Source organism: Staurois parvus, unplaced genomic scaffold, assembly GCF_062004578.1.
Source record: "Staurois parvus isolate SC_StPar_1 unplaced genomic scaffold, SC_StPar_1.0 ptg000017l, whole genome shotgun sequence".
NCBI lineage: Eukaryota > Metazoa > Chordata > Amphibia > Anura > Ranidae > Staurois > Staurois parvus.
Window position 1 is genome coordinate 13,245,306 of NW_028317813.1, and position 22,699 is coordinate 13,268,004.

Genomic DNA, 22,699 nt, shown 5'->3' on the forward strand with positions numbered 1-22,699 from the left:
CAGCAATTGGATTTACTCTTTGTCCTTCCCCAGGGTTCCTGCAAGGGACTCCTTGCCTTTCAATTCTTGCTAATTGGAATACAGGTGTCACCCCTTTGAGCCTGGGCTGTATAGGATAGGGTTCCTCCCTTTGCTCTTTCTGGTCTGTGGGTGTTTCAGAGGCTTTTAAGCATCAGGTATCTGTTTCTTAGATTGCAAGGCTGCATCTTGCAGGCCTTCTTGATGCCAGCTTGGCTGTTGTTTCTTCAAGCTGCTCTTTGAGGTTAGGGCTCTTTAATCAGTTTTTCTTTATCTGCCAGCTTGGTGTTCTTTTGCACTTGCCCACCCTTCAGTTGTATTGATTTTGGTTGTTCCAGTTGTCTCAGACTATGCCTGTGTCCTGTACTTTACTTCATTTGTGAAATCCATTTTTTGGAGTACTGTACAGGACACAGGAACATTTCCTCTGCCTCTTTATCCTCTCATTGCTTGATAAAAAAAAAATGATCATTATTGGGAGTGGGAGGGGTTATATGGGGGTCCTTACAGCTCTGTTTGCCAGTGTCCAGTCGCCTGACGTTGGCTGCATATAACCCAGTCTATGACTATGTCCTGTACTATACTCCCAAGAAACAAATTTTAGGGGAAAGTCAAAAATCCTGTTTTTTTTCACGAGTTTGTTTAGGTAAGGAAGCAGTGTTTCCTTTGTGGTTGTCTTGGCTTTATAAAAGATTGTGATTACAGATTATCTGCAGGTGAATCCATAAATCAAATTGCCTCTTTCTATTTTTGCAGGTAAACTTCCCTGATGTAGAGAAAGCAGAATGGCTGAACAAGGTAAGAATATTTTTGTTGTAATTTCAGAAATATGAGCCATTAGAATACTGTATAGTATACTGCCAAATAGGGGTCTCTTTTTGAGTGTGGATGGTTAGGGGGTTGCTTGGTATGCTGCCTTGATGCAAAGCTTAACCAGAGTCATTTTTTTTTTTATACAGAGTAGAGAAAGTTTCAAATCTCTGTCAGTTTTTTATTTATGTCTGTGACCTCATTGGGTTAATAGATACCGCAATACCCCATTGGGGTAATAGATGGAGATGTTATAATTGGGGCAGGAAAGCATAGACAACAATAAAAGTATTTTCTGTTCTAACCCTTCCCCACTCTGCTGTGTTTTTGTACGTGTCCCTACTGCAGAGATTTCACATCACATCCAGTCCCGACAACAAATGAGAGGAAATCTCCTAAATAAGGACACAGATGAAAGTAGAAAGATAATATAGACTCATTAACCCATTCCTTCTCTATACAGAACAATATAGAACCAAAGATTTAGCTTGGGTTTATAAGACAGAAAAGGTCAAGAAATATCCGGAAATATTCTTCTAGACATGCAAACTGTGTTAAAAAAATATTGTACTTTTTTATTTGTTTTTTTGCATTTGCAGAACTCTTTGGCCTTGTGTACACTGGATGCTTTTGTTATCTCTCCTAGACACCTTTCCTCCTGGCAGCAGTGTTTTGGCAGAAAAAAATGCTTTACGCTTGTAATCACATGTAGGCATGTCGAGGTGTTAATTCATTTCATTGGCCAGAAGAATCATTTATTGAAATTAATTCGAACTTAAGTGCTAAATGCGCCTAGTATTAACACACGTTTGCAAGTGTGTCAAGTATTTTTTCTGCCAAAATGCAGCTGCTACTGGACTCACTGTCAGTGGGTTTGTTTTTAGCCTCTGAATGCCCCTGCTTCTAAATGCCTATGTGTGTATGGACACATAGGCTAACATGCAGGGCTGTTCAGAGGCAGGAACAAAAAGCTAGACACCTCTCAGAGCAGCGTCAAAAACATCCAGTGTGCTTGAGGCCATAGAATGAAAAGTGTATGCTTTCCCCGTCGTAGCTAACAAATTCTTCCTCCTTTTATATAGCAGACTAGAAGATCAAAGTCCAGCTGCAGCCATTTTTTTTTTTAGTTTTGCATAAAGTGTGGGAGTTGAAACTCCTTTGATCCCCTAACTGTGCAAAACCCCCATGCTTATCTATTTAACACCAGGGACCAACCTTTTCTACCCCAATTAGAGAGTGGTTATGTTGCAGACTGTCTCTTTTACAGGGAATTCCTAACACATTCTGTCCCTCTGACTCCCTGTTACCAGAACAGGAGATTAGAAGAACTCTTCCCAATAGGGTCCCAAGCAGCATTAAAACCCCAATAGGGGTTTCAACCCTCCTCTACTCTATCCAAATTTACAGAATGTTTGTTTTTTGCTGGAGTTGGACTTTATAGCTTAGTAGTAGGCACAAATGTCTCCACTAGTATTCATAAACAAAGACAGCTGTTTTCAGCTCTACATTTTAATTTCAACATATCAAAATATAACTAACAAAGGCTTTATTGTTTGACATCCAATTCTAATTTAGGATACTATGAAGCATGAATGGGAATAAGCTATATTCTAATAGTTATATTCTTAATGCAAATGAAAAAGCTCAACTCTGAGAATGCTTGTTTAGTCATAGGACAATAAGTACATTTACTTACCTGACTGTCTGCTCTCAATGCAAATGGCGCTCCTTTACACTCAGGTAGTAGACTGTCCCTCTGCACCCTCGCATCAAGTATAGGGCTATGGGGCCCTGCATTGGTTCTGGCGATGTCAAAGGCAGGGCGATCACTGAAGTGCAGGGGACAAGAGGCTGCACAGACCAGTCTAGCAGTGCAGAGGAACCTGCAGGAGTGGAGGATCAGGTAAATAAACTGCTTAACTTGGTCCCCTAGACATAAACCAGCAGTTAAGCCTTGCAGTATGGGAGCAGCCCCATTGCAAGGGAGGACTTTTACTTTTCCCAGAGTTCAGCTTTAAGCATGAAAGTGAAGAATTGATAATATTCTAAGGACAAGACTAAAATTTTTTCAAATACAACTGGTCCTTAGGCATAAGGTGACAAAATGTATATGATTTGACTTATGTACAACTTTTCTTTTAGCTTGTTGCACAGATGTGGCCCTTTATTGGCCAATACTTAGAGAAGATGTTAACAGACACTATAGCACCATTGGTCCGCTCAAGCAATACTCACCTGTCCACTTTCTATTTTACAAAGATCAACCTTGGTCAAAAGGTAAGAAACCAAAATAGGATTCAGTATTAACAGTGAGGCTATTGGTATTTATATTAAAATATTAAAGCCTAACCTATCTCTGCACAGTCTGAGCATTAGCAGTTTAAAGTACACTCGATATATGGAATGCAGACTTTTTGTGAAACCGGCTGTGGTACTCTAGTTGTAGTTGTACAGTGCTGTGTAGAGCAAACTTTCTCAACCAGGGTTTCTCCAGAGGTTGCTAAGGGTTCCTTGAACAATGACCAACTTTCCACTTCTAAGATGAGCAACCATGGACAACAATGATCTTTTTAGCTACCTTGGGGGGGGGGGGAGCAGTCTTCCCAGTGACCATCACTCTAAAGCTCTGGATACAGTCATTTATAGCAGAGGTCCTCTGAGCCAGCAACATTATTTCAAGGGTTCCTCCATGTAAAAACAGTTGAGAAAGGCTGGTGTAAAGATTTATTAATATACAATTAATAGTTGTTATTTATCAATTAACAGTTTATAAAGTGCCTAAAAAAACTAAACCAAATTAATATTTTGTGTGGCCACCCTTTGCTTTTAAAATGCATCATTTCTCCCAAGTACAATTGCACACTGTTGAGGATTTTGCTGGTAAGATTAAATAATTATATCACATAGTTGCTAATGATCAACAGGATAACATGTTGATTAAATACAATCATTATATCCAGTAGAATCAATTGAATAGGAGGAATGAGACTGGATGGGGAAAAGCTCATGCTCTACTAACAAACTGAGGTTACTGAACACAGTTCAGTGAAAATTTCTTATACAATGGTAAGACCCAGCAGAACAAGACACAGGGTGGTCTTACTGTATCATCAAGGTCTCCCACAGGAAGAAATGTCAAGGAACACAAGTGTTTCCAGATGTGCTGTCCTAGCTTTTCTGCACAATGAAACAGGCAATGTTGAGAACCAAACATGAAGTGGTTGGCCCAGGAAACTTGATGTGGCAGATAAAAGGTACATCATGCTGACTTCCGTTCAAAAGATGTCTAATAGCACTATTAGCTCAGACCTGGCAGAAACCAATTGGATCCTGGTATACCCATCTACATTCAGGAGAAGTTGATCAGAAGTGGTCTTCATGGAAGACCTGTGGCTAAAATTCAGAGCACTGATGTGGGAACAAGGCCAAGCAACTGGCCTATTCATGAAAGCACAAAAAGTGGTGTGCGAACAAATGACAGTGGGTACTCTGGAATGATGAGCCTAAATTTGAAATATTTGGCTGTAACATAAAGCAGTTTGTTAGCTAAACATCTAGAGAGAAGTACCACAAATCTTCTAATTCACTGGTCATATTTTGCCTCAACTATCCTCAAAATCCTAGTCTGAATCCACCTAAAAAAGCCCATTAGGAAGCTGACAACTTACTTGGCCAATCATAAGTGGCCAAGGCATTCCCTGCACTACAGCTGCATGTATCCATGCCAATTGTATATATGCGGCTGCAGGGAGGAGAATGCCCCAGCCACAAGATGATTGGCCCAGCTTCCTGGTAGGTTCACTCAGGTGGGTTTGGCTAGGATTGAGATTTGCCCTAGCTCATCACTAATGCTCAAAAGTTCAAGCAAATATCCATCCATTATGCAATATCATCAGGGAAGTGTCTACTCTAATCAGTCCAAATTAATTCTGCAGAGGACAATGACCACAAACATGCAGCCAAAATTATTGAGAATTATCTTCAGTGAAAAGAAGAGCAAGGAGCCCTGGAAGAGATGTTGTTGTTATTATTATTATTATACGGGATTTATATACTTCCAATAGTTTGTGCAGTTCTCTACAACATGAGGGCAGACAGTACAGTTACAAAAGAATTCAATATAGGGGGAATTGGAGGACCCTGCTTGTTAGAGCTTACAATCTAAAGGGAGGGTCAAGTAATACAAGAAGGAATAACTGTGGGGGGGGGGGAGCTGATGGAAAAAGTGGAAATACAGTTGTTAGGTGGAGGTGGGATATGCGTCTTTGAAGAGACATGTTTTCAGGGATCGCCTAAAAGTGGACAGAGTATGAGATAGCTAGATAGATTGGGGTAGGGAGTTCAAGAGGGTGGGAGAAACTTGAGAAAAGTCCTGGAAGCAAGCATGGGAGGAGGTGACAAGGGAGCAAGAAAGCAGGAGGTCTGGGGAAGAACAAAGAGAACAATTTGGTTGGTATTTTGAGACTAGGTTAGTGATGTAGCTGGGGGCAGAATTGACAATGGCTTTGTAAGTTATTCTTAGTATTTTGAATTTAATTTGTTGGGTATTACCCCACAGAGCACTGATCTCAGCATCGCCAAGTTTGCCTGGGATTACATGAGGAGACAGAAGCAACACAGCCTAAATCCACTGAAGAGCTGTGGTAGTTCTAGATGTTTTGAACAACCTTACTTACCTGGTTCCTTAAACACTGTGCAAGTGTACACAATACTGATGTTGTTTTAAAGTGGAAATGAAATCCAAAATGCTCAGCTTCAACCGTCTGGCACCTGCGAGGTCCCTCACTGGTGCTGGCATTGTTTCCCAGGCTTTTTCCATGTACTGGTCTTTGGCCATCTTGATTGGCTGGCTCAGGATGATGTCGCTCCAGTGCATGCGCAGGAATGCACACAGGCTCTGTCCTGAAATGTACATTGAGCTATGCTTGCGCAGCTCAGTGTACATTCCACAGAAGACTGTGAGCAGACAGGTAGGTTTATTTTATTGCAGAAGAGACATTGCATGTCTCTCCTGAAATAAAGAGCCTGCTTGCTCCAAGTATTTTTTTTTATTTTAGAATTTAGTTCCACTTGGCTTACCTAATATTGATTTTATTTAGAATTTTTTGTTTATGCGCTTTGTAGCCTGTTAATTGATACATAAAACTGTTCATTTTTAAAAGCATTTTTACATTACATAATTTTTTTCAGAGTGTCTAAAATGAATGCAAAGTATTGTATTTATACAAGGGGACTTGAGGTATTACTTTTAGTTAGTGTTTTTTCAGTGTAGGACCTCCGGTTTACCTTCCCTGACATCCTCCTTATGCTGTGTATAAATAGTCAGATTTTATAGAACATTTCCAAGGACAGTGTATGCCAGTCAGGCGGCATTTGGCCTTGCAGTGTCCAAGGAGGAAGTAAATCAAGGCAACACTACATTCTTAGACTGTTTATTATTCATGAACTTTACATTTTATGATCAAAATGTTCTCAAAACAATACTAATCATTGTGCCTACAGCAACCAAAGCAGTTTTTTCTTTCATGTTTCTATTGTGGTGCAGGTGAGTGGAGAGAGCAGTCTTCATTGCACCAACAAAGACCAGCTGCTCATTTCAAAATGTTGACATGAATCCTAGTATATTTATTAATCTACTTCAGCCTCTTATGTGTTTTTAAAAATGGTTATTTCTGATACATTGCTTAGAATGGGAATACATACCTTTTTGATTTACTTATGTCTACAATTTTGCTTAAACTCGTATTAAATCCAAAAACAAAAATGCAATGTATTGCTACTTACCAGTTCTTAGATATGGGGCTGCATTAAAAGAGAAGTTCGGGATTTAAAAAAAACAAACATACAGTTGTGTTCAAAATAATAGCAGTCAGACATCACTAACCTGATCAATCACTGTTTTTGGTAGAAATGATATTTCTACATGGCAAATAATTTACTAGCAGGTGTAGTAGAGTAATAGAAATCCAACAGACCCAACAGTCATGACATGCATGCTGCTGATTCTGTGTAATTGAATCACTAATTGAAAGGGGCATGTTCAAAATAATAGCAGTGTGGAGTTCTATTAGTGAGGTCATTCATTCTTTGAAAAACAGGTGGCAATTATTGCCCTTATTTAACCCCCCTGGCGGTATTCCCAAGTGTAGCTCAGGGTAAAGTTTCAGTACCAAAAGCGGTAACCCCGAGCTACACTCGGGAATACCTTGCGGCGCTGCTCCGCGATCCCTCGATCACTTACCTTGTTCTGCGCTCCCGCGATGTCCCTCCTGCAGTGTCCCCGGCAATGTAATCCGGCGGATGCCGGCATCTGTCATCTGGGTTCCGTCCCCTGCGAGCGTCGGGACGTACGGGGGACGGAACAGCGGGAAATTTGAAAATGACAAAAAGTGACATTCACTAAATACACTAAAATCACATAGTAAAACATTACTGTATCAAACCATTTCACATACATTTTGTCCCGAGTGCTTTGTCCGGCGTCCTGCCTGCATTTTTACTGTTCTTTCTGCCTGGAAACTGAGAAACGTACATGGCGTCCAAAAAGTGTCCCTTTAGGTCAAAATCGGTTTTAGACCAGCTAGAGAACAGTGATAGTAAATCAGAACTACTTGCAGAATTGAGTGATAATGATTCGTGGGGAAATTTGCCATCAGACACTGAAAACGATTTTGTGACTTTGCTCAGTGATGTGCGAACTTGGCGCTATATTTCAAATTTCAGTGTTTTTGGTTTGATTATATTATTGAATTAAATTTATTATTCTTGTATTATTTTTTTTAGGATTATTTATTAAATTATAATTTATGATTTCGTGTTTCAAGTTTTATCATACCCGGAATGTTTACTAGACTCTTGTTCGGACAGATTTCAGTGAGTTATTCCTAAAAATCACAGGCCTACAAAAAAAAAATACATATTTCCATGCAAACAAATGTACCGCTTTGAGCACAGAAATATGGACATAATCAGACCGCTAGGGAGGTTAAGGAAGGAAGGCAGCAAATGTTGTACAAGCTGGTTACAGTGCATTTCTCTCTGAAATTCTGAGGAAAATGGGTCGTTCCAGACATTGTTCAGAAGAACAGCGTACCTTGATTAAAAAGTTGATTGGAGAGGGGAAAACATATAAAGAAGTGCATAAAATGATAGGCTGCTCAGCTAAAATGATTGCAAATGCTTTAAAATGTCAACCAAACCCTGAAAGACGTGGAAGAAAGCGAAAAACTACCATTCGAATGGATAGAAGAATAGCCAAAATGGCAAGGACTCAGCCAACAATCAGCTCCAGGAAGATCAAAGAAGGTCTAAAGTTACCTGTGAGTACTGTTACAATTAGACGCCTATGTGAAGCCAAGCTATCTGCAAGAAGCTCCCGCAAAGTCCCACTGTTGAAAAAAAAAGACGTGCTGAAGAGGTTACAATTTGCCAAAGAGCACATTGACTGGCCTAAAGAGAAATGGCGCAACATTTTGTGGACTGATGAAAGTAAGATTGTTCTTTTTGGGTCTAGTGGCCGGAGACACTTTTTCAGACGACCCCCAAACACTGAATTCAAGCCACAGTACACTGTGAAGACAGTGAAGCATGGTTGCGCAAGCATCATGATATGGGGATGTTTCTCATACTACGGTGTTGGGCCTATTTATCGCATACCAGGGATCATGGATCAGTTTGAATACATCAGAATACTTGAAGAGGTCATGCTGCCTTATGCTGAAGAGGAAATGCCCTTGAAATGGGTGTTCCAAACAAGACAACGACCCCAAACACACCAGTAAACGTGCAACATCTTGGTTCCAGACCAACAAGATTGACGTTATGGAGTGGCCAGCCCAATCCCTGGATCTTAATCCAATAGAAAACTTGTGGGGTGACATCAAAAATGCAGTTTCTGAGGCAAAACCAAGAAATAGAGAAGAACTGTGGAATGTAGTCCAATCATCCTGGGCTGGAATACCTGTTCACAGGTGCCAGAAGTTGGTTGACTCCATGCAACACAGATGTACAGCAGTTCTCAGAAACAGTGCTTATACAACTAAATATTCATTAAGTGATTCAAAGGAAAGCAAAATCTTCAAACATTTTTCAGTTTATATAGTGAATGTTTGAGTTTGTAAAGAAGAATACAAACACTGCTATTTTTTTGAACAGTCTAATATTCACTTTTCTTCAATTTGTTTAGAGTAACAACACAAATTTGATATATTTTTCTTCATGTTTTGATTTGGAATAGAATGTGTAGTGCTCCCAATGCATTTGTGTGTATGGAAATAAAAGCTATTAGAAGGATTTTGAGCTTTATTCACATTTTTCAACACACTGCTATTATTTTGAACACAACTGTACATATTCACCTACTGTAGGTGGATGCAGCATTGGTCCGATGCTGCATCTGTTCCTTGCCGGCTCTAAGACTGAGAACTGAGTGATCAAAGACTGCTGATTGATCAGTTCTCAGTCTCAAGTGAGCAGAGTCGGTGATTGTTACTGGCTCTCTGCTCTGCCCCTTCAGTGATCACTGGAGTACAGGGCTGTGGAGGGGACAGGAGCCACTGGCTCTCAGCGGCTTGCTGAGAGGCTGAGCCAGCTGCCGGTCCAGGCATCTGGGTGGATCCGGACTTTAAAGTAGGGATCTCTTCAGAGCCTGGACTGGCTCAGTGACATGTGGCAAAATGAAGAGCCCTCCTGTGATCCATAGGGGAAGTAGGGCGAAAAAAACATTGGGTCTACTTCTCCTTTACAATGGTCAGATTTATTAATTTCTGTAAAACTTTTATCCCAAAAGTTAAACAAAAATTGTTGCTGTAACTTACAATTTGTTATCTGGAATTTGGCTTCAGCATGTCAGTCAAGTCCATCTAATTCTGCTATTGCATTGACAATGCTGCCGTCCAAAGTGTCTCAGCTGCTCCTCCATCTAGACTGGAGACACCTTTAACCTCTTGCCGTCTGCCTGCTGTTTATAAACGGCAGGGCGGTGGCACTCCAGGGGTGGGTTGCCGTTCATAAACGGCACCCGCTTTTCCTAGCTATGTGCGCTCCCTGGGAGCGCGCATCACCGCGATACGGTGCCCGCTGTGTCCTCCGGACACAGTGAAACACCGATCGTCTGTACGAGGTCCCGATCATGTGATCACTGATTGGCGAATCAGTGATCACATGCAAAGTAGTAAGCAAGATGTCACTTGTGACATCATTGCTTACTACGTGTGAAATCTGTGAATGATCACAGAGGTCACATGGTACAAGGCTATTCACAACAGCCTTGTACTATGTGACAAGCTGTGACCAATCACAGCTCACTCAGTATTTCTCAATGACTGCAAGAATGCAGACAGAGAGAAAGAGAAATGATTGCTTTTACATCCTTTATGGGTATAAAAGCAATCAGTGTAAAAAAAAAAAAAAAAAATCTTCATCACCCCCCACAAGTAGTAGTGTCATGGTGACACTGTACTGCTAGGGTGAAAGTATGTAAAAAATAAATAAATAAAAAATAAAATAAAAATGTAAAAAAAAAATGTTTAAAAATTATAATTTTTGGTTATAAACAAATTTTGATTTTTTTTTTTTTACTAAAAAAATAACAATAAAATTTGGCCAAGATTTATGATGAAATATTATTTATTTGCAAAATTTTATTTAAAAAAACACTTTTTTTTTAAATTTTTGAAATTGTACAAGCTTCTGTGAAACCTGTAATTTCAAGTGAAAAATATATAGGGGATTTCCTTATCTAAATGAACTGCATCTGCAAAATGTTATTGTGTTCTGTAATTATGCAGGCCCCGAAGATAACTGGTGTTAAAGCTCATACAGAAATGGACAAGAAACAGATTATACTGGACATGAATATCAGGCAAGTTGTTGTTGTTGTTGTTGTTGTTGTTCTTCCCATTTGTCCCTTCTTTTTTTAAATTAAATACAGTACATATTGAGTTAAAGTGATTTTTATGCCTGACAAGTCTGTATTACCCCTCTTTAAACTTAAAAATTCAACAGTTCTTCTACTTGCTTATGGTGGGCCATACACACATAGGAAAAAATCTAACAAATTTCTCCATCCACTCTAAACAGAACAAATCTCCTGCTGTGGCTATTATATTCTGACAGCCGCAAGTGTCAGAATATCTGAACAGCAGCTGCATCTGATTAAATTGAGCTGTTTGGCTGCCAATTTTCTACCCAGCTCCTTTAAATTTTTTTTTTAATTGAAGGAAGTGAAATTTGATCAGTGTGTGGCCATCTTGATACTTGCTCTAGCTGCTGCCTGAGGGACACATTAGTGTGCTCACCATCTGGAAAGTGTCTTTAAGTAGAGGCATTGATTTTCTGTACACACATCTTGGATGGTGACATTTTAAAGAGATACTGCAAGGGTAAGGTAACAGTGTCTCTTTTAAGATTTGCCTATTTTAATCCACCCAGCATGAAATGCTAATCAATGCCTGTTCTGTACAGCTAGATGTCATTCAGGACACTACTGACTTTCTTTTTCTCTGTGCAGTTATGTTGGAGATGTGGAAATAGACGTGGAAGTGAAAAAGTATTTTTGTAAAGCTGGAGTGAAGGGTGCACAGGTGAGTGAATTTTCTTTATCGTACATCTAGGGACACAGAGCAGGCTATTTATGACTATATGGGATGTCCCAAACAGCCGTTCCCCATGAAATGGAAAACCTGCCAACAATTTTTGGCATGGCAGTTCTGCCGACCAACTCTTCAGCCACAAAATCCTGCGCTGATAAGAGGGCCAAGCGAGAAATTTGCTGAATTGAAGTACTTCCTGTATAGGAGGGGTTATATAGAGGAGGACCTCCTCTCTGATTGGTCGGCCAGTGTCCATTCACCTATAGGTGGCCTAAAACCCAAATAGTCATGAATAGCCTGCTCTGTGTCCCGTGATATACTCCAAGAAATTGATTTATATTTATCTATTAATATTTATCTATTAATCCTTAAAATGACCATGCCATTAAAAGTGAATATATATATTTGTTTACACAACAGGCCACATCTTCTTCTGTGGCCTACACATAAACCATATTAGGCTCAACTTACGAAGAAAGCATCCTTATTTTTTTTTAAATGATTGCTACTGTGCAGCTCCATGGAAATTAGTCACTTGGCTAAAAATAAAGATTCTTATCCTTGTGTAGAGCTTTGTGAATTAAACCTTTTTAATTTCTTTCTTTTCACCAGCACTTGAACTTGATGTCGAAAAGACTTCTCATTTGTCTACTTTAATTTCATTGCACTAAAATGACATTGCTTTGGTTTCTTTACCAGCTTCATGGGATGTTGCGAGTCATCCTAGAACCTCTCATTGGTGATGTCCCTATTATTGGCGCCATAACATTATTCTTCATCCGACGTCCGGTATGTCAACAATGAAATAAGCTTTTCACACACATACTGCTGATACAGTATATTTTTATGGTTAGTTTTTTTATAAAATGGGCAGCACAGTGGCTAAATGGTTAGCACTTCCGCCTGGCAGTACTAGGGTTGTTGGTTTGAATCCAAACCACGACACCACCTGCCTGGAGTTTGCATGTTCTCCCTGTGCCTGCGTGGGTTTCCTCCAGGTACTCCGGTTTCCAAAGACATGCTGGTAGGTGAATTGGCTCCTGTCTAAATTGGCCCTAGTATGTGTAAGTATGAATGTAAGTTAGGGACCTTAGACTGTGTGTTCCTTGAGGGTTAGGGACTGATGTGAATGTACAATATATATGTAAAACTTTGTGTAAATTGACGGTGCGATTTAAGTACCTGTAATAAATACTGTAAATGACTAAAATGTCTGCAGTCTGATCTTCTAGAATTGAGAAAGAAATGTAGATAAGAGCTGTAAAGAGTAAAGATGCTGCACAGAAACTACAACTGTTACATTCATTTCATAAGCTACAGTAGCAAACTGACAACTGTAGTGTAGTTTGTATAGGCGCTTCCTTCCAGTTTTTGCTCTCAAGTCCTGGTGTGTTTATAGTTTTGCAATGTAACTGATATAGTGGTCTGCAGATCATATCAAAGATGTTGATTCTCACATATAAACCAGGCTGTATTTGTAACAAACTTCGTTTATATCCACTTTTGGTTTCAGTTGTGTAATTTTAAGGTTTCCTTACACATGCTGCACAAATGAACAAATGTTTACTTGCCTTTCCCTTCTAGATGCTGGATTTAAACTGGACAGGTCTCACAAACTTGCTGGATATACCCGGACTGGAGTAGGTATTCTTTGCCTGGGTTTTTTTATGATTCAAACTGTTGTCATCTAATACTGTTCAGAAGGTTCATGTTTGGCCTATGTCTTGTCATCATTCAAGGAGCAGGGCAAGGTGACAGGTTCTCTTGACGGAAGCTCCCCACCCATTGATACCAACCTTCCCCACACTTTGCCAGCACTCCATTTGTGTGTCAGATCACTATGCCCAAACCTTGTGTGAGCTCTGTGACAGTATGGGGGAAATTTACTAAAGCTAGTGCACTCAGAATCTGGTGCAGCTGTGCATGGGAGCCAATCAGCCTCAAATTTCAGCTTGTTCAATTAGGCTTTGACAATAAAACCTGGAAGCTGATTGGTTTCTGTGCAGAGCTGCACCAGATTTTGCACCATGCAATTTTAGTAAATAACCGCCTCTATGTCTGATTACATAGGTTTAAGAATCTTCCTCCCTAAATGACAGTGCTTGAGCCTGGTATATGGCTGTTCCGGCCTGAGCATTGCATCCTCAGAGTAAGGGAACAATGTCACAAGCTCTCCCATGCGCAGACGTAGCAGGTATTTTTGAGGGCTCTGACAGATAAATGATGTGACAATTATTCCAATTTTCTGTGGTAATTTAATATATTTTGCGGTGATGCCCAATTAAGGGAAACTATGTGAAGAGATGTTGTAAGGTTAATTTTGATGTAGATTTCAGATGTGTTGCATGCTTCCTGTACCATTTTTACATAACTATATTATTTGTAGCTACTCAGGCTTTCTAATTAGCAACTGCTCAGATAAAAGCCTCAGGCTCACAGAGACAGTCCTGACTAATAGTAATAGGCAGGGCATAGATTATGCAGTTTTCTTTCTTTTAAATCACTCCTTCAGCACTATTGTATTCTGCCAGTGGCGAGCCTTTCTGCTGCAGAACACAATGATTAGTGTTGCCAGCTATAGTTGATGGCACTAAACATTTGGGAAAAACCCGGCAGGCTGATTGTTACATCAGGCTAATCCCTTTCACATCTGTACCTATGTGTTAAAGAATTATATGTCTGCAAAGGTTTTCATTATACTATGGCATAGCTAGTAGTAGTTCATTTAATTCCTCTGAACTTCTTTTGTAATGCTGAAGGCACCTCTCTCTCTTTATATTGGTGCGCTAACTCTGGGTACACACGGGCCGAAAATTGGCTGAAAATGGTCGGTTAGGCTGCAACCGGACAACTTACAGCCTGTTTGTACAGCTCGTCATCCAACAGAAGCTGGTCTTACAAAACCCAGCATCCATTCAGCGCTGATCATTGTGTTCTGATGGGGGGGCAGGCCCTCTGTTGGAACACAATAGCTCAGCGGGGAGATTACCACACTAACATTGGATGTGTTGTACAGTGATCTGTATGTTTTTTCATTCAGCCGCTGGGTTGAACTAAAATAACTTCCCCTGTGTACCAGGCTTTAAAGTGCACCTATGTCCAAACTATGGCTATTAAAGTATGTACATCTTCTTAGCAAGCAGTAAAGAAATTTAAGACAAGCCACTCCTGACCTCTCTAGCCACTTATACTGTGAAGTAAATCATTTCCAAAGATTATAGAGGGCTTGCAGGCTGTCAAGATTCTGCTATCCATAAAAAATAGCTTTCTGAGATTTTAGTGCCTCTGTTGTGAATTTTGAAAATGAATTTCTCCACAATGCCAATGGCTACAGAGATGAATGAGGATTTAAATGCTATAATATGCATAATCTGGGCATAGAGTCACTTAATTAAGGCACTTTTAAAAAAGAGGCAGGAATATAAGTATTTCAAATAAGCCTTTGAGGAAATTTAACATTAAGTAAACTTTTCCTAAGAAGAATATAGGAGCTGGTGTTGCTGACTCTCTTCTAAAATGCTGCTTGCTGGCTTTTATGCTTACCCTCTGGCTATAGTGCTGTCTGAGTCACAGATTCAAAACACACACAGCAGACATTTTTTTGAAGTCTTTATGTACATTTTTTTTTCAAGGTTAGTGCCTCAAATTATAAATAAATACTATTTTTAAGGAGTAATTTAAAAAAGGCTTATATAGTAAAGTTATTAAATCATACAGCTAATTGTTAACTCATATATACAGTATGAGTAATAACACATAAAAGCATTTTAGCAAGTTCAGACCCTACTCACTGGGAGATTTTTTTGTCAGCTGAAAGGTGCTCTTTATCAGCCCCTAGGAGGTCTGATACTGCTAGACTGCCAAATGCAAATGATGCCTGAGATCGATCTGAAGCACTGCTTGTTGTTGTCAGGTTATGTATGACCACACTTACTGCGCATGTTGCATTTTGCATTATGAATAATGGTCAGATGTTTGAGCTGCTCCATCCTATTATGTTCACAGTTTTACTCTCCTGTGTTCTGTCTTGACTCTGCTCTGGTCTTTTTACAGTTTAATATCAGACACCATGATTATGGACATCATTTCTGGGTACTTGGTGCTGCCAAATCGCCTTGCCATCCCCCTTGCCCAAGATCTTCATGTAGCAGAGCTCCGTTCTCCACTTCCCAGGGTAACCAGTTATTGTGTTAATATTTTAGTCTTTCTAGGTTAGATTCAATGGTATTCTCTCTATATCTTAATGTTACTTTATGTCTGATTCATATTTTATGTCTATTCCTTCCCTCATCCCATAATGTTCTGGATTTTTCTAATGGAACTCATCAGTACACTTGCTATGGTCTGTGGTCAACGTAATTGTCCATTCTACTTTATTTCTCTGTCATCACTTCACTAAACAGTAAAAATAATTTAGGTACATTATATAATTATTTCTGCCAACTACCCATACTATGCTACCCATTTCTGTCATTATTACAGTGTTCCCTTGGGATAAATGGGCTTTTGGGATGCAAAGTACTAGTATTCTCTCTATATGATTGATTTACAGTAGGTAGTGACATGGGAACAGCTACCAGCGGACTTTGCATTTCAAACCACAAATGTGTTAAATAGTTTACTGTGTTGATATAGCACACCAGTTCCTCTGAAGTTTTCATGGCAGTGACTTAAAGAGGAAGTTCACATACTTCCCATGCCCCATGCTCATTTTGCTTTTTACCCATGCCTAGGGTTTATGCTGGGTTGCCCTTAATTAACACATTCACACACATATACATTGCCCTGCTGTAATCCACCACCATGTGCCAAGTCCCACGCCAACATCTTCGTCTCTGATGTCATCTGGGGCAAGCTGTCTCTACCGGAATCTTGAAGCCAGTACCCTGATAACATGCAGCAAGATTTGCTCTCTTCCAGCTGCTGTATGGAAGCCAGTGCCTCCTGGTATATCTGACATGGCTTTCTAGAAGACTGCAGGGGCACAATATGCGTTGTTCTCGCCTAGGCAAGAATGTAGGCAGATGGCAGAGTGGCGTGGATAAAAAATGTAAAATAAAAAAAAATTTGTACCTTGGCATCTTTAATAGAATAGAATGCCTTTGTACTATCTTAATGATGTCTACAACATCTATTCCATGTACTTCCCAGACGCTAATAGAAGACATTACCTAGTGCATTCCTTTCTTTTGCTTATTCTGTTTTGCATTTTCTGATTTTCCCATTCTTCTTTTCAGGGCATTGTGCGCATCCATCTTTTGGAGGCTCGTAGTCTGTCTCCGAAGGATTTTCAGATGGGAGGATTGCTAGCAGGAAAGTCTGATCCTTATGCCATAGTGCGTGTAGGGACACAGGTCTTCACCAGCCGTACCATAAATGAGAATCTAAACCCAGTGTGGAATGAGATGTATGAGGTAATTTATGTTTATCATAACATAGTCATTATTCAGTGACTGTTTATTGATCTGGAGCAGATTTATGATATAACATCGTTTAAAAAAGATACAAGTCCATCGAGTTCAGTCAAATCACTTCTGCCTGGAGCTCTGGGCAAATGACTAAACACACAGTAGAAATACATACTGTATATTTTTAGTATTTACCTACCAAAAGACTTTTAATTGATGTAGTCATGTAATTTATCCCCCTCTGCCAAACTACACAGCTTAATAGCTCATGTATTGGCCATTGAACAGGCTGGAAATGAAGAGGTGGTGTCTGCTTTGCTGGACTAGAAACTGTGTGTCACCTGGCCAGGTATGCATTGTTGTGGCAATGTAGGTAAATCACAAGATTTGCTTCACAAAATTACAAATCCTTAACGGGTATAAAGATATAAGGAGAAATACAGCTAAAGCTCTTTTGGCTGTACTTCTGTGGATCACAGTAGTGCAGTTCGTTCTTCACTCCAGTGACCTGTTTTCAGCTGACAGCAGGCTGAATCCAACTGTCGGCTGGCATCACTCATCTGCCCCAGGCCGGGGAAAGATCCCGACTTTAAAGACTTTGGATCCACCCTAGAGTCTAGAGCGGCACCTGGCTCAGCCTCTGAGCGATCTGCTGAGAGCCTGAGCCAGCTGTTCCCTCTTCCTCCACAGCCCTGCACTCCAGTGAGCACCGGGGAGGGCAGAGCAGACAGCAGTGATTGACAGTCACCACTCTCTGTTCAGAGCGGCTGTGAGAACTCAATGATCAGCAGTCATGTGATCGCAGAGTTCTCACACTTAGTTCTGGCGGGGAACTGATGCAGGATCGGACCAATGCTACATCCACCTAGGTAAGTATGATTTCAGAAAAAGAACAACCTAAACTTCTCTTTTAAGATATATGTTATTTAACTGTATTTGTATCTGTTTGCCTGGAGTTTAATATATAAATTGTAGTCTTTCTTATCATATCTCTTTGTTGCTTCCATGTGCAGGCAATAGTACATGAAGTGCCTGGGCAAGAGCTAGAAATTGAGTTGTTTGATAAAGATCCTGATAAAGATGATTTCCTAGGACGGTAAGGGACAACATTTGCAAATATGTTTGTATTGTTTTGCGCATTATGTACATATTTAGGAGAAAATTATTCCTTACTGTGCTGCCCTGCCCAGAGCATAGTGATAGTCTCAGATTGTTATAACTTGGGATTCCAGCCACAATATTTTTAACAACAATCGGAATGTCAGATCAAAAGCTCCAGCATTCTATGTTTTTACTGAAGAAATATACAAGGCTTAAAATAAGACATCTTCGATTTGGAACACTTTCAGAAAATCAAAGGTGCAATTGTTCATTAAGTTCTCTGACTGTTAGATCAAGAATGCACAATGGGGGGGATTTACTAAAACTGGAGAGCGCAAAATCTGGTGCAGCTCAGCACAGAAACCAATCAGCTTCCAGGTTTTATTGTCTAAGCTTAATTAAACAAGCTGAAGTTAGAAGCTGATTGGCTATCTTGCACATCTGCACCAGATTCTGAGTGCTCCAGCTTTCGTAAATCTTCTTTAATGTCTTCTGTACAAAAATGTTATATTACTATGTCCTATCATATAATCAAACCACAAAATATATCTTCGTATTCTCACATGGTGGACTTTCCCTTTCTGCTGTCTGTCATTTTGTTTGTCACCAGCTAGTTCTACATTTACAGTAGATCTTATATTGTTAAAGAATATGTAAAATCATGACATTTTTGTATTTTCAAACCCCCCTCTTCATTTTAGATCACGTCCCAACATTATTTTTTACCTGTTCCAACAATCCACTTTTATTGCTCTATGTGACATCACTATCAGCTGCACGAAGTTCATTTCCTACTGATGTAGGCCCATCACCAGAACTACATTTTCCAAGAGTCTTTTCACTACACACAGTGTCGGCCGGTTCATGGGAGTTAAATCGATTGTAAAGGCTAAAAGTTTTTTTAACCATAATGCATTCTCTGCATTAAGGTAAAACATCTTACACTAGCAATCACATGCAGACAGGGTATGCAGCGCTAAACAAAAATTGAATGTAGAGAACTAAGTTCCCAGTAGTTCCGTATAAATGAAGTTATGATGCTGGTAGCCAGTTCAGATTCCAAATGTGATAGTAGAACCAAACCAGTTAGAGTAAAAAAATGTTCATAACAGCAAGGCATCAATATGCAATCCTGAAGAAACCAACAAAATAATGCGCTTACCACAAGGGCATACAAACAAGGCGTTGTATGCATATACTCTGGTGTATCGTCAGTGGGCAGAAGAGCCTGGTTCACATTGCAGACAGCATCCGGTCACTAGGAGGAGATATCAGCACACACTCTGGGATCCCATCCAGCTCATTAGATAGGTCCAACGGCGTCCAGCCTCCCAGTATATACTTCTCCTATGGTGGTCCACCTTTCATGACTCACAAATGAATGAGTCATAAAGCAAAAACGATATGATGGTGAAGTATGTCTTTATTAGAAATTTCCAAAAAAGAAGGTATATAGCTCACATGAGCAAATAGCCAGGTCAGGTGTCAACCTCCCTGGTGATCTAGGGCTCCCTGGTGTGTAATGGCGTCAGCTGGGCGAGTTATCGTTTGATAACGAGCGTGTTCAGCTCGAAACATGTTAGGGGACTCGCCCAGCTGACGCCATTACACACCAGGGAGCCCTAGATCACCAGGGAGGTTGACACCTGACCTGGCTATTTGCTCATGTGAGTTATATACCTTCTTTTTTGGAAATTTCTAATAAAGACATACTTCACCATCATATCGTTTTTGCTTTATGACTCATTCATTTGTGAGTCATGAAAGGTGGACCACCATAGGAGAAGTATATACTGGGAGGCTGGACGCCGTTGGACCTATCTAATGAGCTGGATGGGATCCCAGAGTGTGTGCTGATATCTCCTCCTAGTGACCGGATGCTGTCTGCAATGTGAATCAGGCTCTTCTGCCCACTGACGATACACCAGAGTATATGCATACAACGCCTTGTTTGTATGCCCTTGTGGTAAGCGCATTATTTTGTTGGTTTCTTCAGGATTGCATATTGATGCCTTGCTGTTATGAACATTTTTTTACTCTAACTGGTTTGGTTCTACTATCACATTTGGAATCTGAACTGGCTACCAGCATCATAAATTCATTTATACGGAACTACTGGGAACTTAGTTCTCTACATTCAATTTTTGTTTAGCGCTGCATACCCTGTCTGCATGTGATTTTGAGTTTTAAGGTGTTGAGATTTACCTTGTATGCCAGCTGCTGCATTGTGCCTTTTTCATTACTTTCTGCGCTCACTTACCCCACTGTTATTTGTACATCTTACACTAGCAGTCCCCCCCAGCGCCCCCTCAACACTTACCCTGTATTGATCCAGTGCTGTACCTGACATCAGTTCTTCTCTCCCTTTATCGTGCTCTCACAAGTTTGGCTGAGCTTTTTTGATTTTAATAAATTGTACATGAGGCTTTACAACAGTGATGTCAAACTCAATTTAATTTCAGACTGCATCAGCAGTATGGTTGCCCTCAAAGGGCCGGTTGTGTATCTGTAAAACTAAAGCACCCCACCCCCTTTACATCAGATGTCAAGAGCCCCCACGCCATCAAAAGTCAATTTTCCCCCACCCTTCCTTACATCACCCCCTTTACCTTGTGCTGCTGCTGGGGGTGGAGCTGGGAAGAAGAAAGTGCAGGGTCTGGAGGAGGACCAGAGGAGGGCTGGAGTCAGCTGCCGGAGTCTGCCGAATGCTGAGACATGGTGGGGGCGGAGATGAGGGGCATGTTGCAGCTGCAGCTGAGGTGCCAGGGCCACATGAAACGGCCTGGCGGGCCATATTCAGCCCATGGGCCCTGTGCTTTGATACATGTGTTTTACAATATAGACTTTCATTAGACAAACTGGGATTTGCCTGCATGTTTCCAACTTTTATGCCTTTTCAATGTTCTCTTTGTTTTGACATCATTTGCAATGTAATGTTTTTACCTACAGATTGACAGTTGTGTGCAACAAATATTCCTGTAGTCACCGTGGTCTGACTATATATAATGCTCACTGAGATATATCTCTTGTCAAAATTTGTGCAACACAATCACCTAACAGAGCTTTGTAGTTAACAGAAATGTAAATTATAGGGCAGTGTTTTGAAATTGTTATAAGTACCGACGTCCTGGAAGGCAGCATGTTATAAGTGGAAGTAAAGGCAGTTGACAGGGCTGCAGCTCTGAGGGGGCTTTTCATCTCTGAATGTTAGCTTCAAAGGTCATCCTCAGTAAGGGGTAAGTAAAGCTCAGTAAAGGGTAAATGTGTCAATTAGTTTTATTTTCCCACTTCAAATGGGTTTTACATTACCATACATATCTTTGGCAATGCAAAACTTGCTTGAAGCAGGTCAATTGCTAGTCAGAAGGAGGTCAGCTGCGGGTCATTTACACCAGTCAGTAAATTCTGAATGATTTCTGAATCATATCAAATTGATGGCAATCTGGTGCCTGTGTCAACACAAGTCAAAAGCTGTCAACACAGGCCCTTATTATAAATCTTTCCAAGACAAGCATATGAAATTATAATAGCTTAAGACTAAATGTGTGGATTCTCACATGAGCCCAATCGCAGCTGGTTCCCTTTTTAAGGGCCCATTCATACTTGCTGTTCATGTGCATTGCGTTAGCTCATGTGCGTTAATACACTTTGGGGGAAGATTTACAAAAATGGGTTCACTTAGAAGCTGTGCATGGTAGCCAGATTCTAACCTCAGCTTGTTCAATTAAGCCTTGACAATAAAACCTGGAAGCTGATTGGTTAGCATGCAGAAATGCACCTGATTTTGCACTCTCCAGCTTTAGTAAATAAACCCCATTGTGTCATGTGTTAGCGTGCATTGCAGTTCATTCATTTTGAATAGGCTGCTAATGCAACAGAAGAGATAAAAAATATATATGAGGCATTTTTCCACAGTGAACCACAACGCATGGTAGCGCATTATAATGCATTGTAACGTACTGCAACACATGTGTGTTGGAATTGCTCTGCTGTAGTTTGTTGGGGTGCCATTGTTTCTCAACATGGATTACTGCAACACACTCACAAAGGTGTGATTTAGCCCTAAAGCAAACCTATTGTATACATAAGTAGGAATCGCTGAAGAAAACCTGTGCCATGTAGCAAAGAGCACAAGCAATCAGCACATACCTTTGATGTAGAAGATACTGTATGTGTCCTGCCCCACCCAAAGCTCCCCACAGTTTCTCTGCTTGCAGGTAGTTTAGATCAGCTTTTATCAACCAGGGTGCCTTGAAGTTTTTTCAGGGGTGTCTTGGCAAAATGTCTAAAAATTGCCCAAAACTTGTATACAAGCCTGCCTTTTAGTTACACAAAGCCACAGATTTTCATTGTGCACCATTATGACCTAGCTGCCGGCATCCTGACAACCAATGATCTCATCAGTTGATAAGGAAAATTTGTCGGTTGCCTGCACAGCATCCTAGTTTTACCCTCCCCCGTCACTCTCCATCAGTGTTGGGCTCACATTAGCACAGTGATGGAGAAAAACTGAAGAAGAGAAACAATGGAATACTACTCAGTACCAGTGTGCAAAAGTGTATTTGCTTTGGAAAAATAAATCACCTTTAATATTGGGTGTCCTACATGTGTGGTCGTTACTGCGTTTTATATAAAACTTTTCACATTTTAGAATGGGGTACCTCAAGACTTTCCTTAATTTTAAGGGTGCCTCGAGACTGTGTATCATTTTTAAGGGTGCCTTGACTGAGAAAAGGTTGAGAAACACTGGTTTAGATTAGGCATGCTAGC

At 40.3% G+C, this 22,699-nt stretch overlaps 1 protein-coding gene across 2 annotated transcripts in view; it reads left to right on the top strand.

The window, feature by feature from the left end:
* The window catches only part of ESYT1 (extended synaptotagmin 1), a 131,789-nt gene that overhangs the window by 49,231 nt on the left and 59,859 nt on the right, over positions 1-22,699 (top strand). For both annotated transcript variants that reach the window (XM_089679978.1, XM_089679984.1), the window contains exons 3-11: positions 775-816; positions 2,971-3,105; positions 10,617-10,690; positions 11,339-11,411; positions 12,120-12,209; positions 13,005-13,060; positions 15,474-15,594; positions 16,658-16,834; positions 17,842-17,924. In XM_089679978.1, the coding sequence (XP_089536104.1) occupies positions 775-816; positions 2,971-3,105; positions 10,617-10,690; positions 11,339-11,411; positions 12,120-12,209; positions 13,005-13,060; positions 15,474-15,594; positions 16,658-16,834; positions 17,842-17,924 (851 nt within the window). The remainder of the gene's footprint in view (positions 1-774; positions 817-2,970; positions 3,106-10,616; positions 10,691-11,338; positions 11,412-12,119; positions 12,210-13,004; positions 13,061-15,473; positions 15,595-16,657; positions 16,835-17,841; positions 17,925-22,699) is intronic.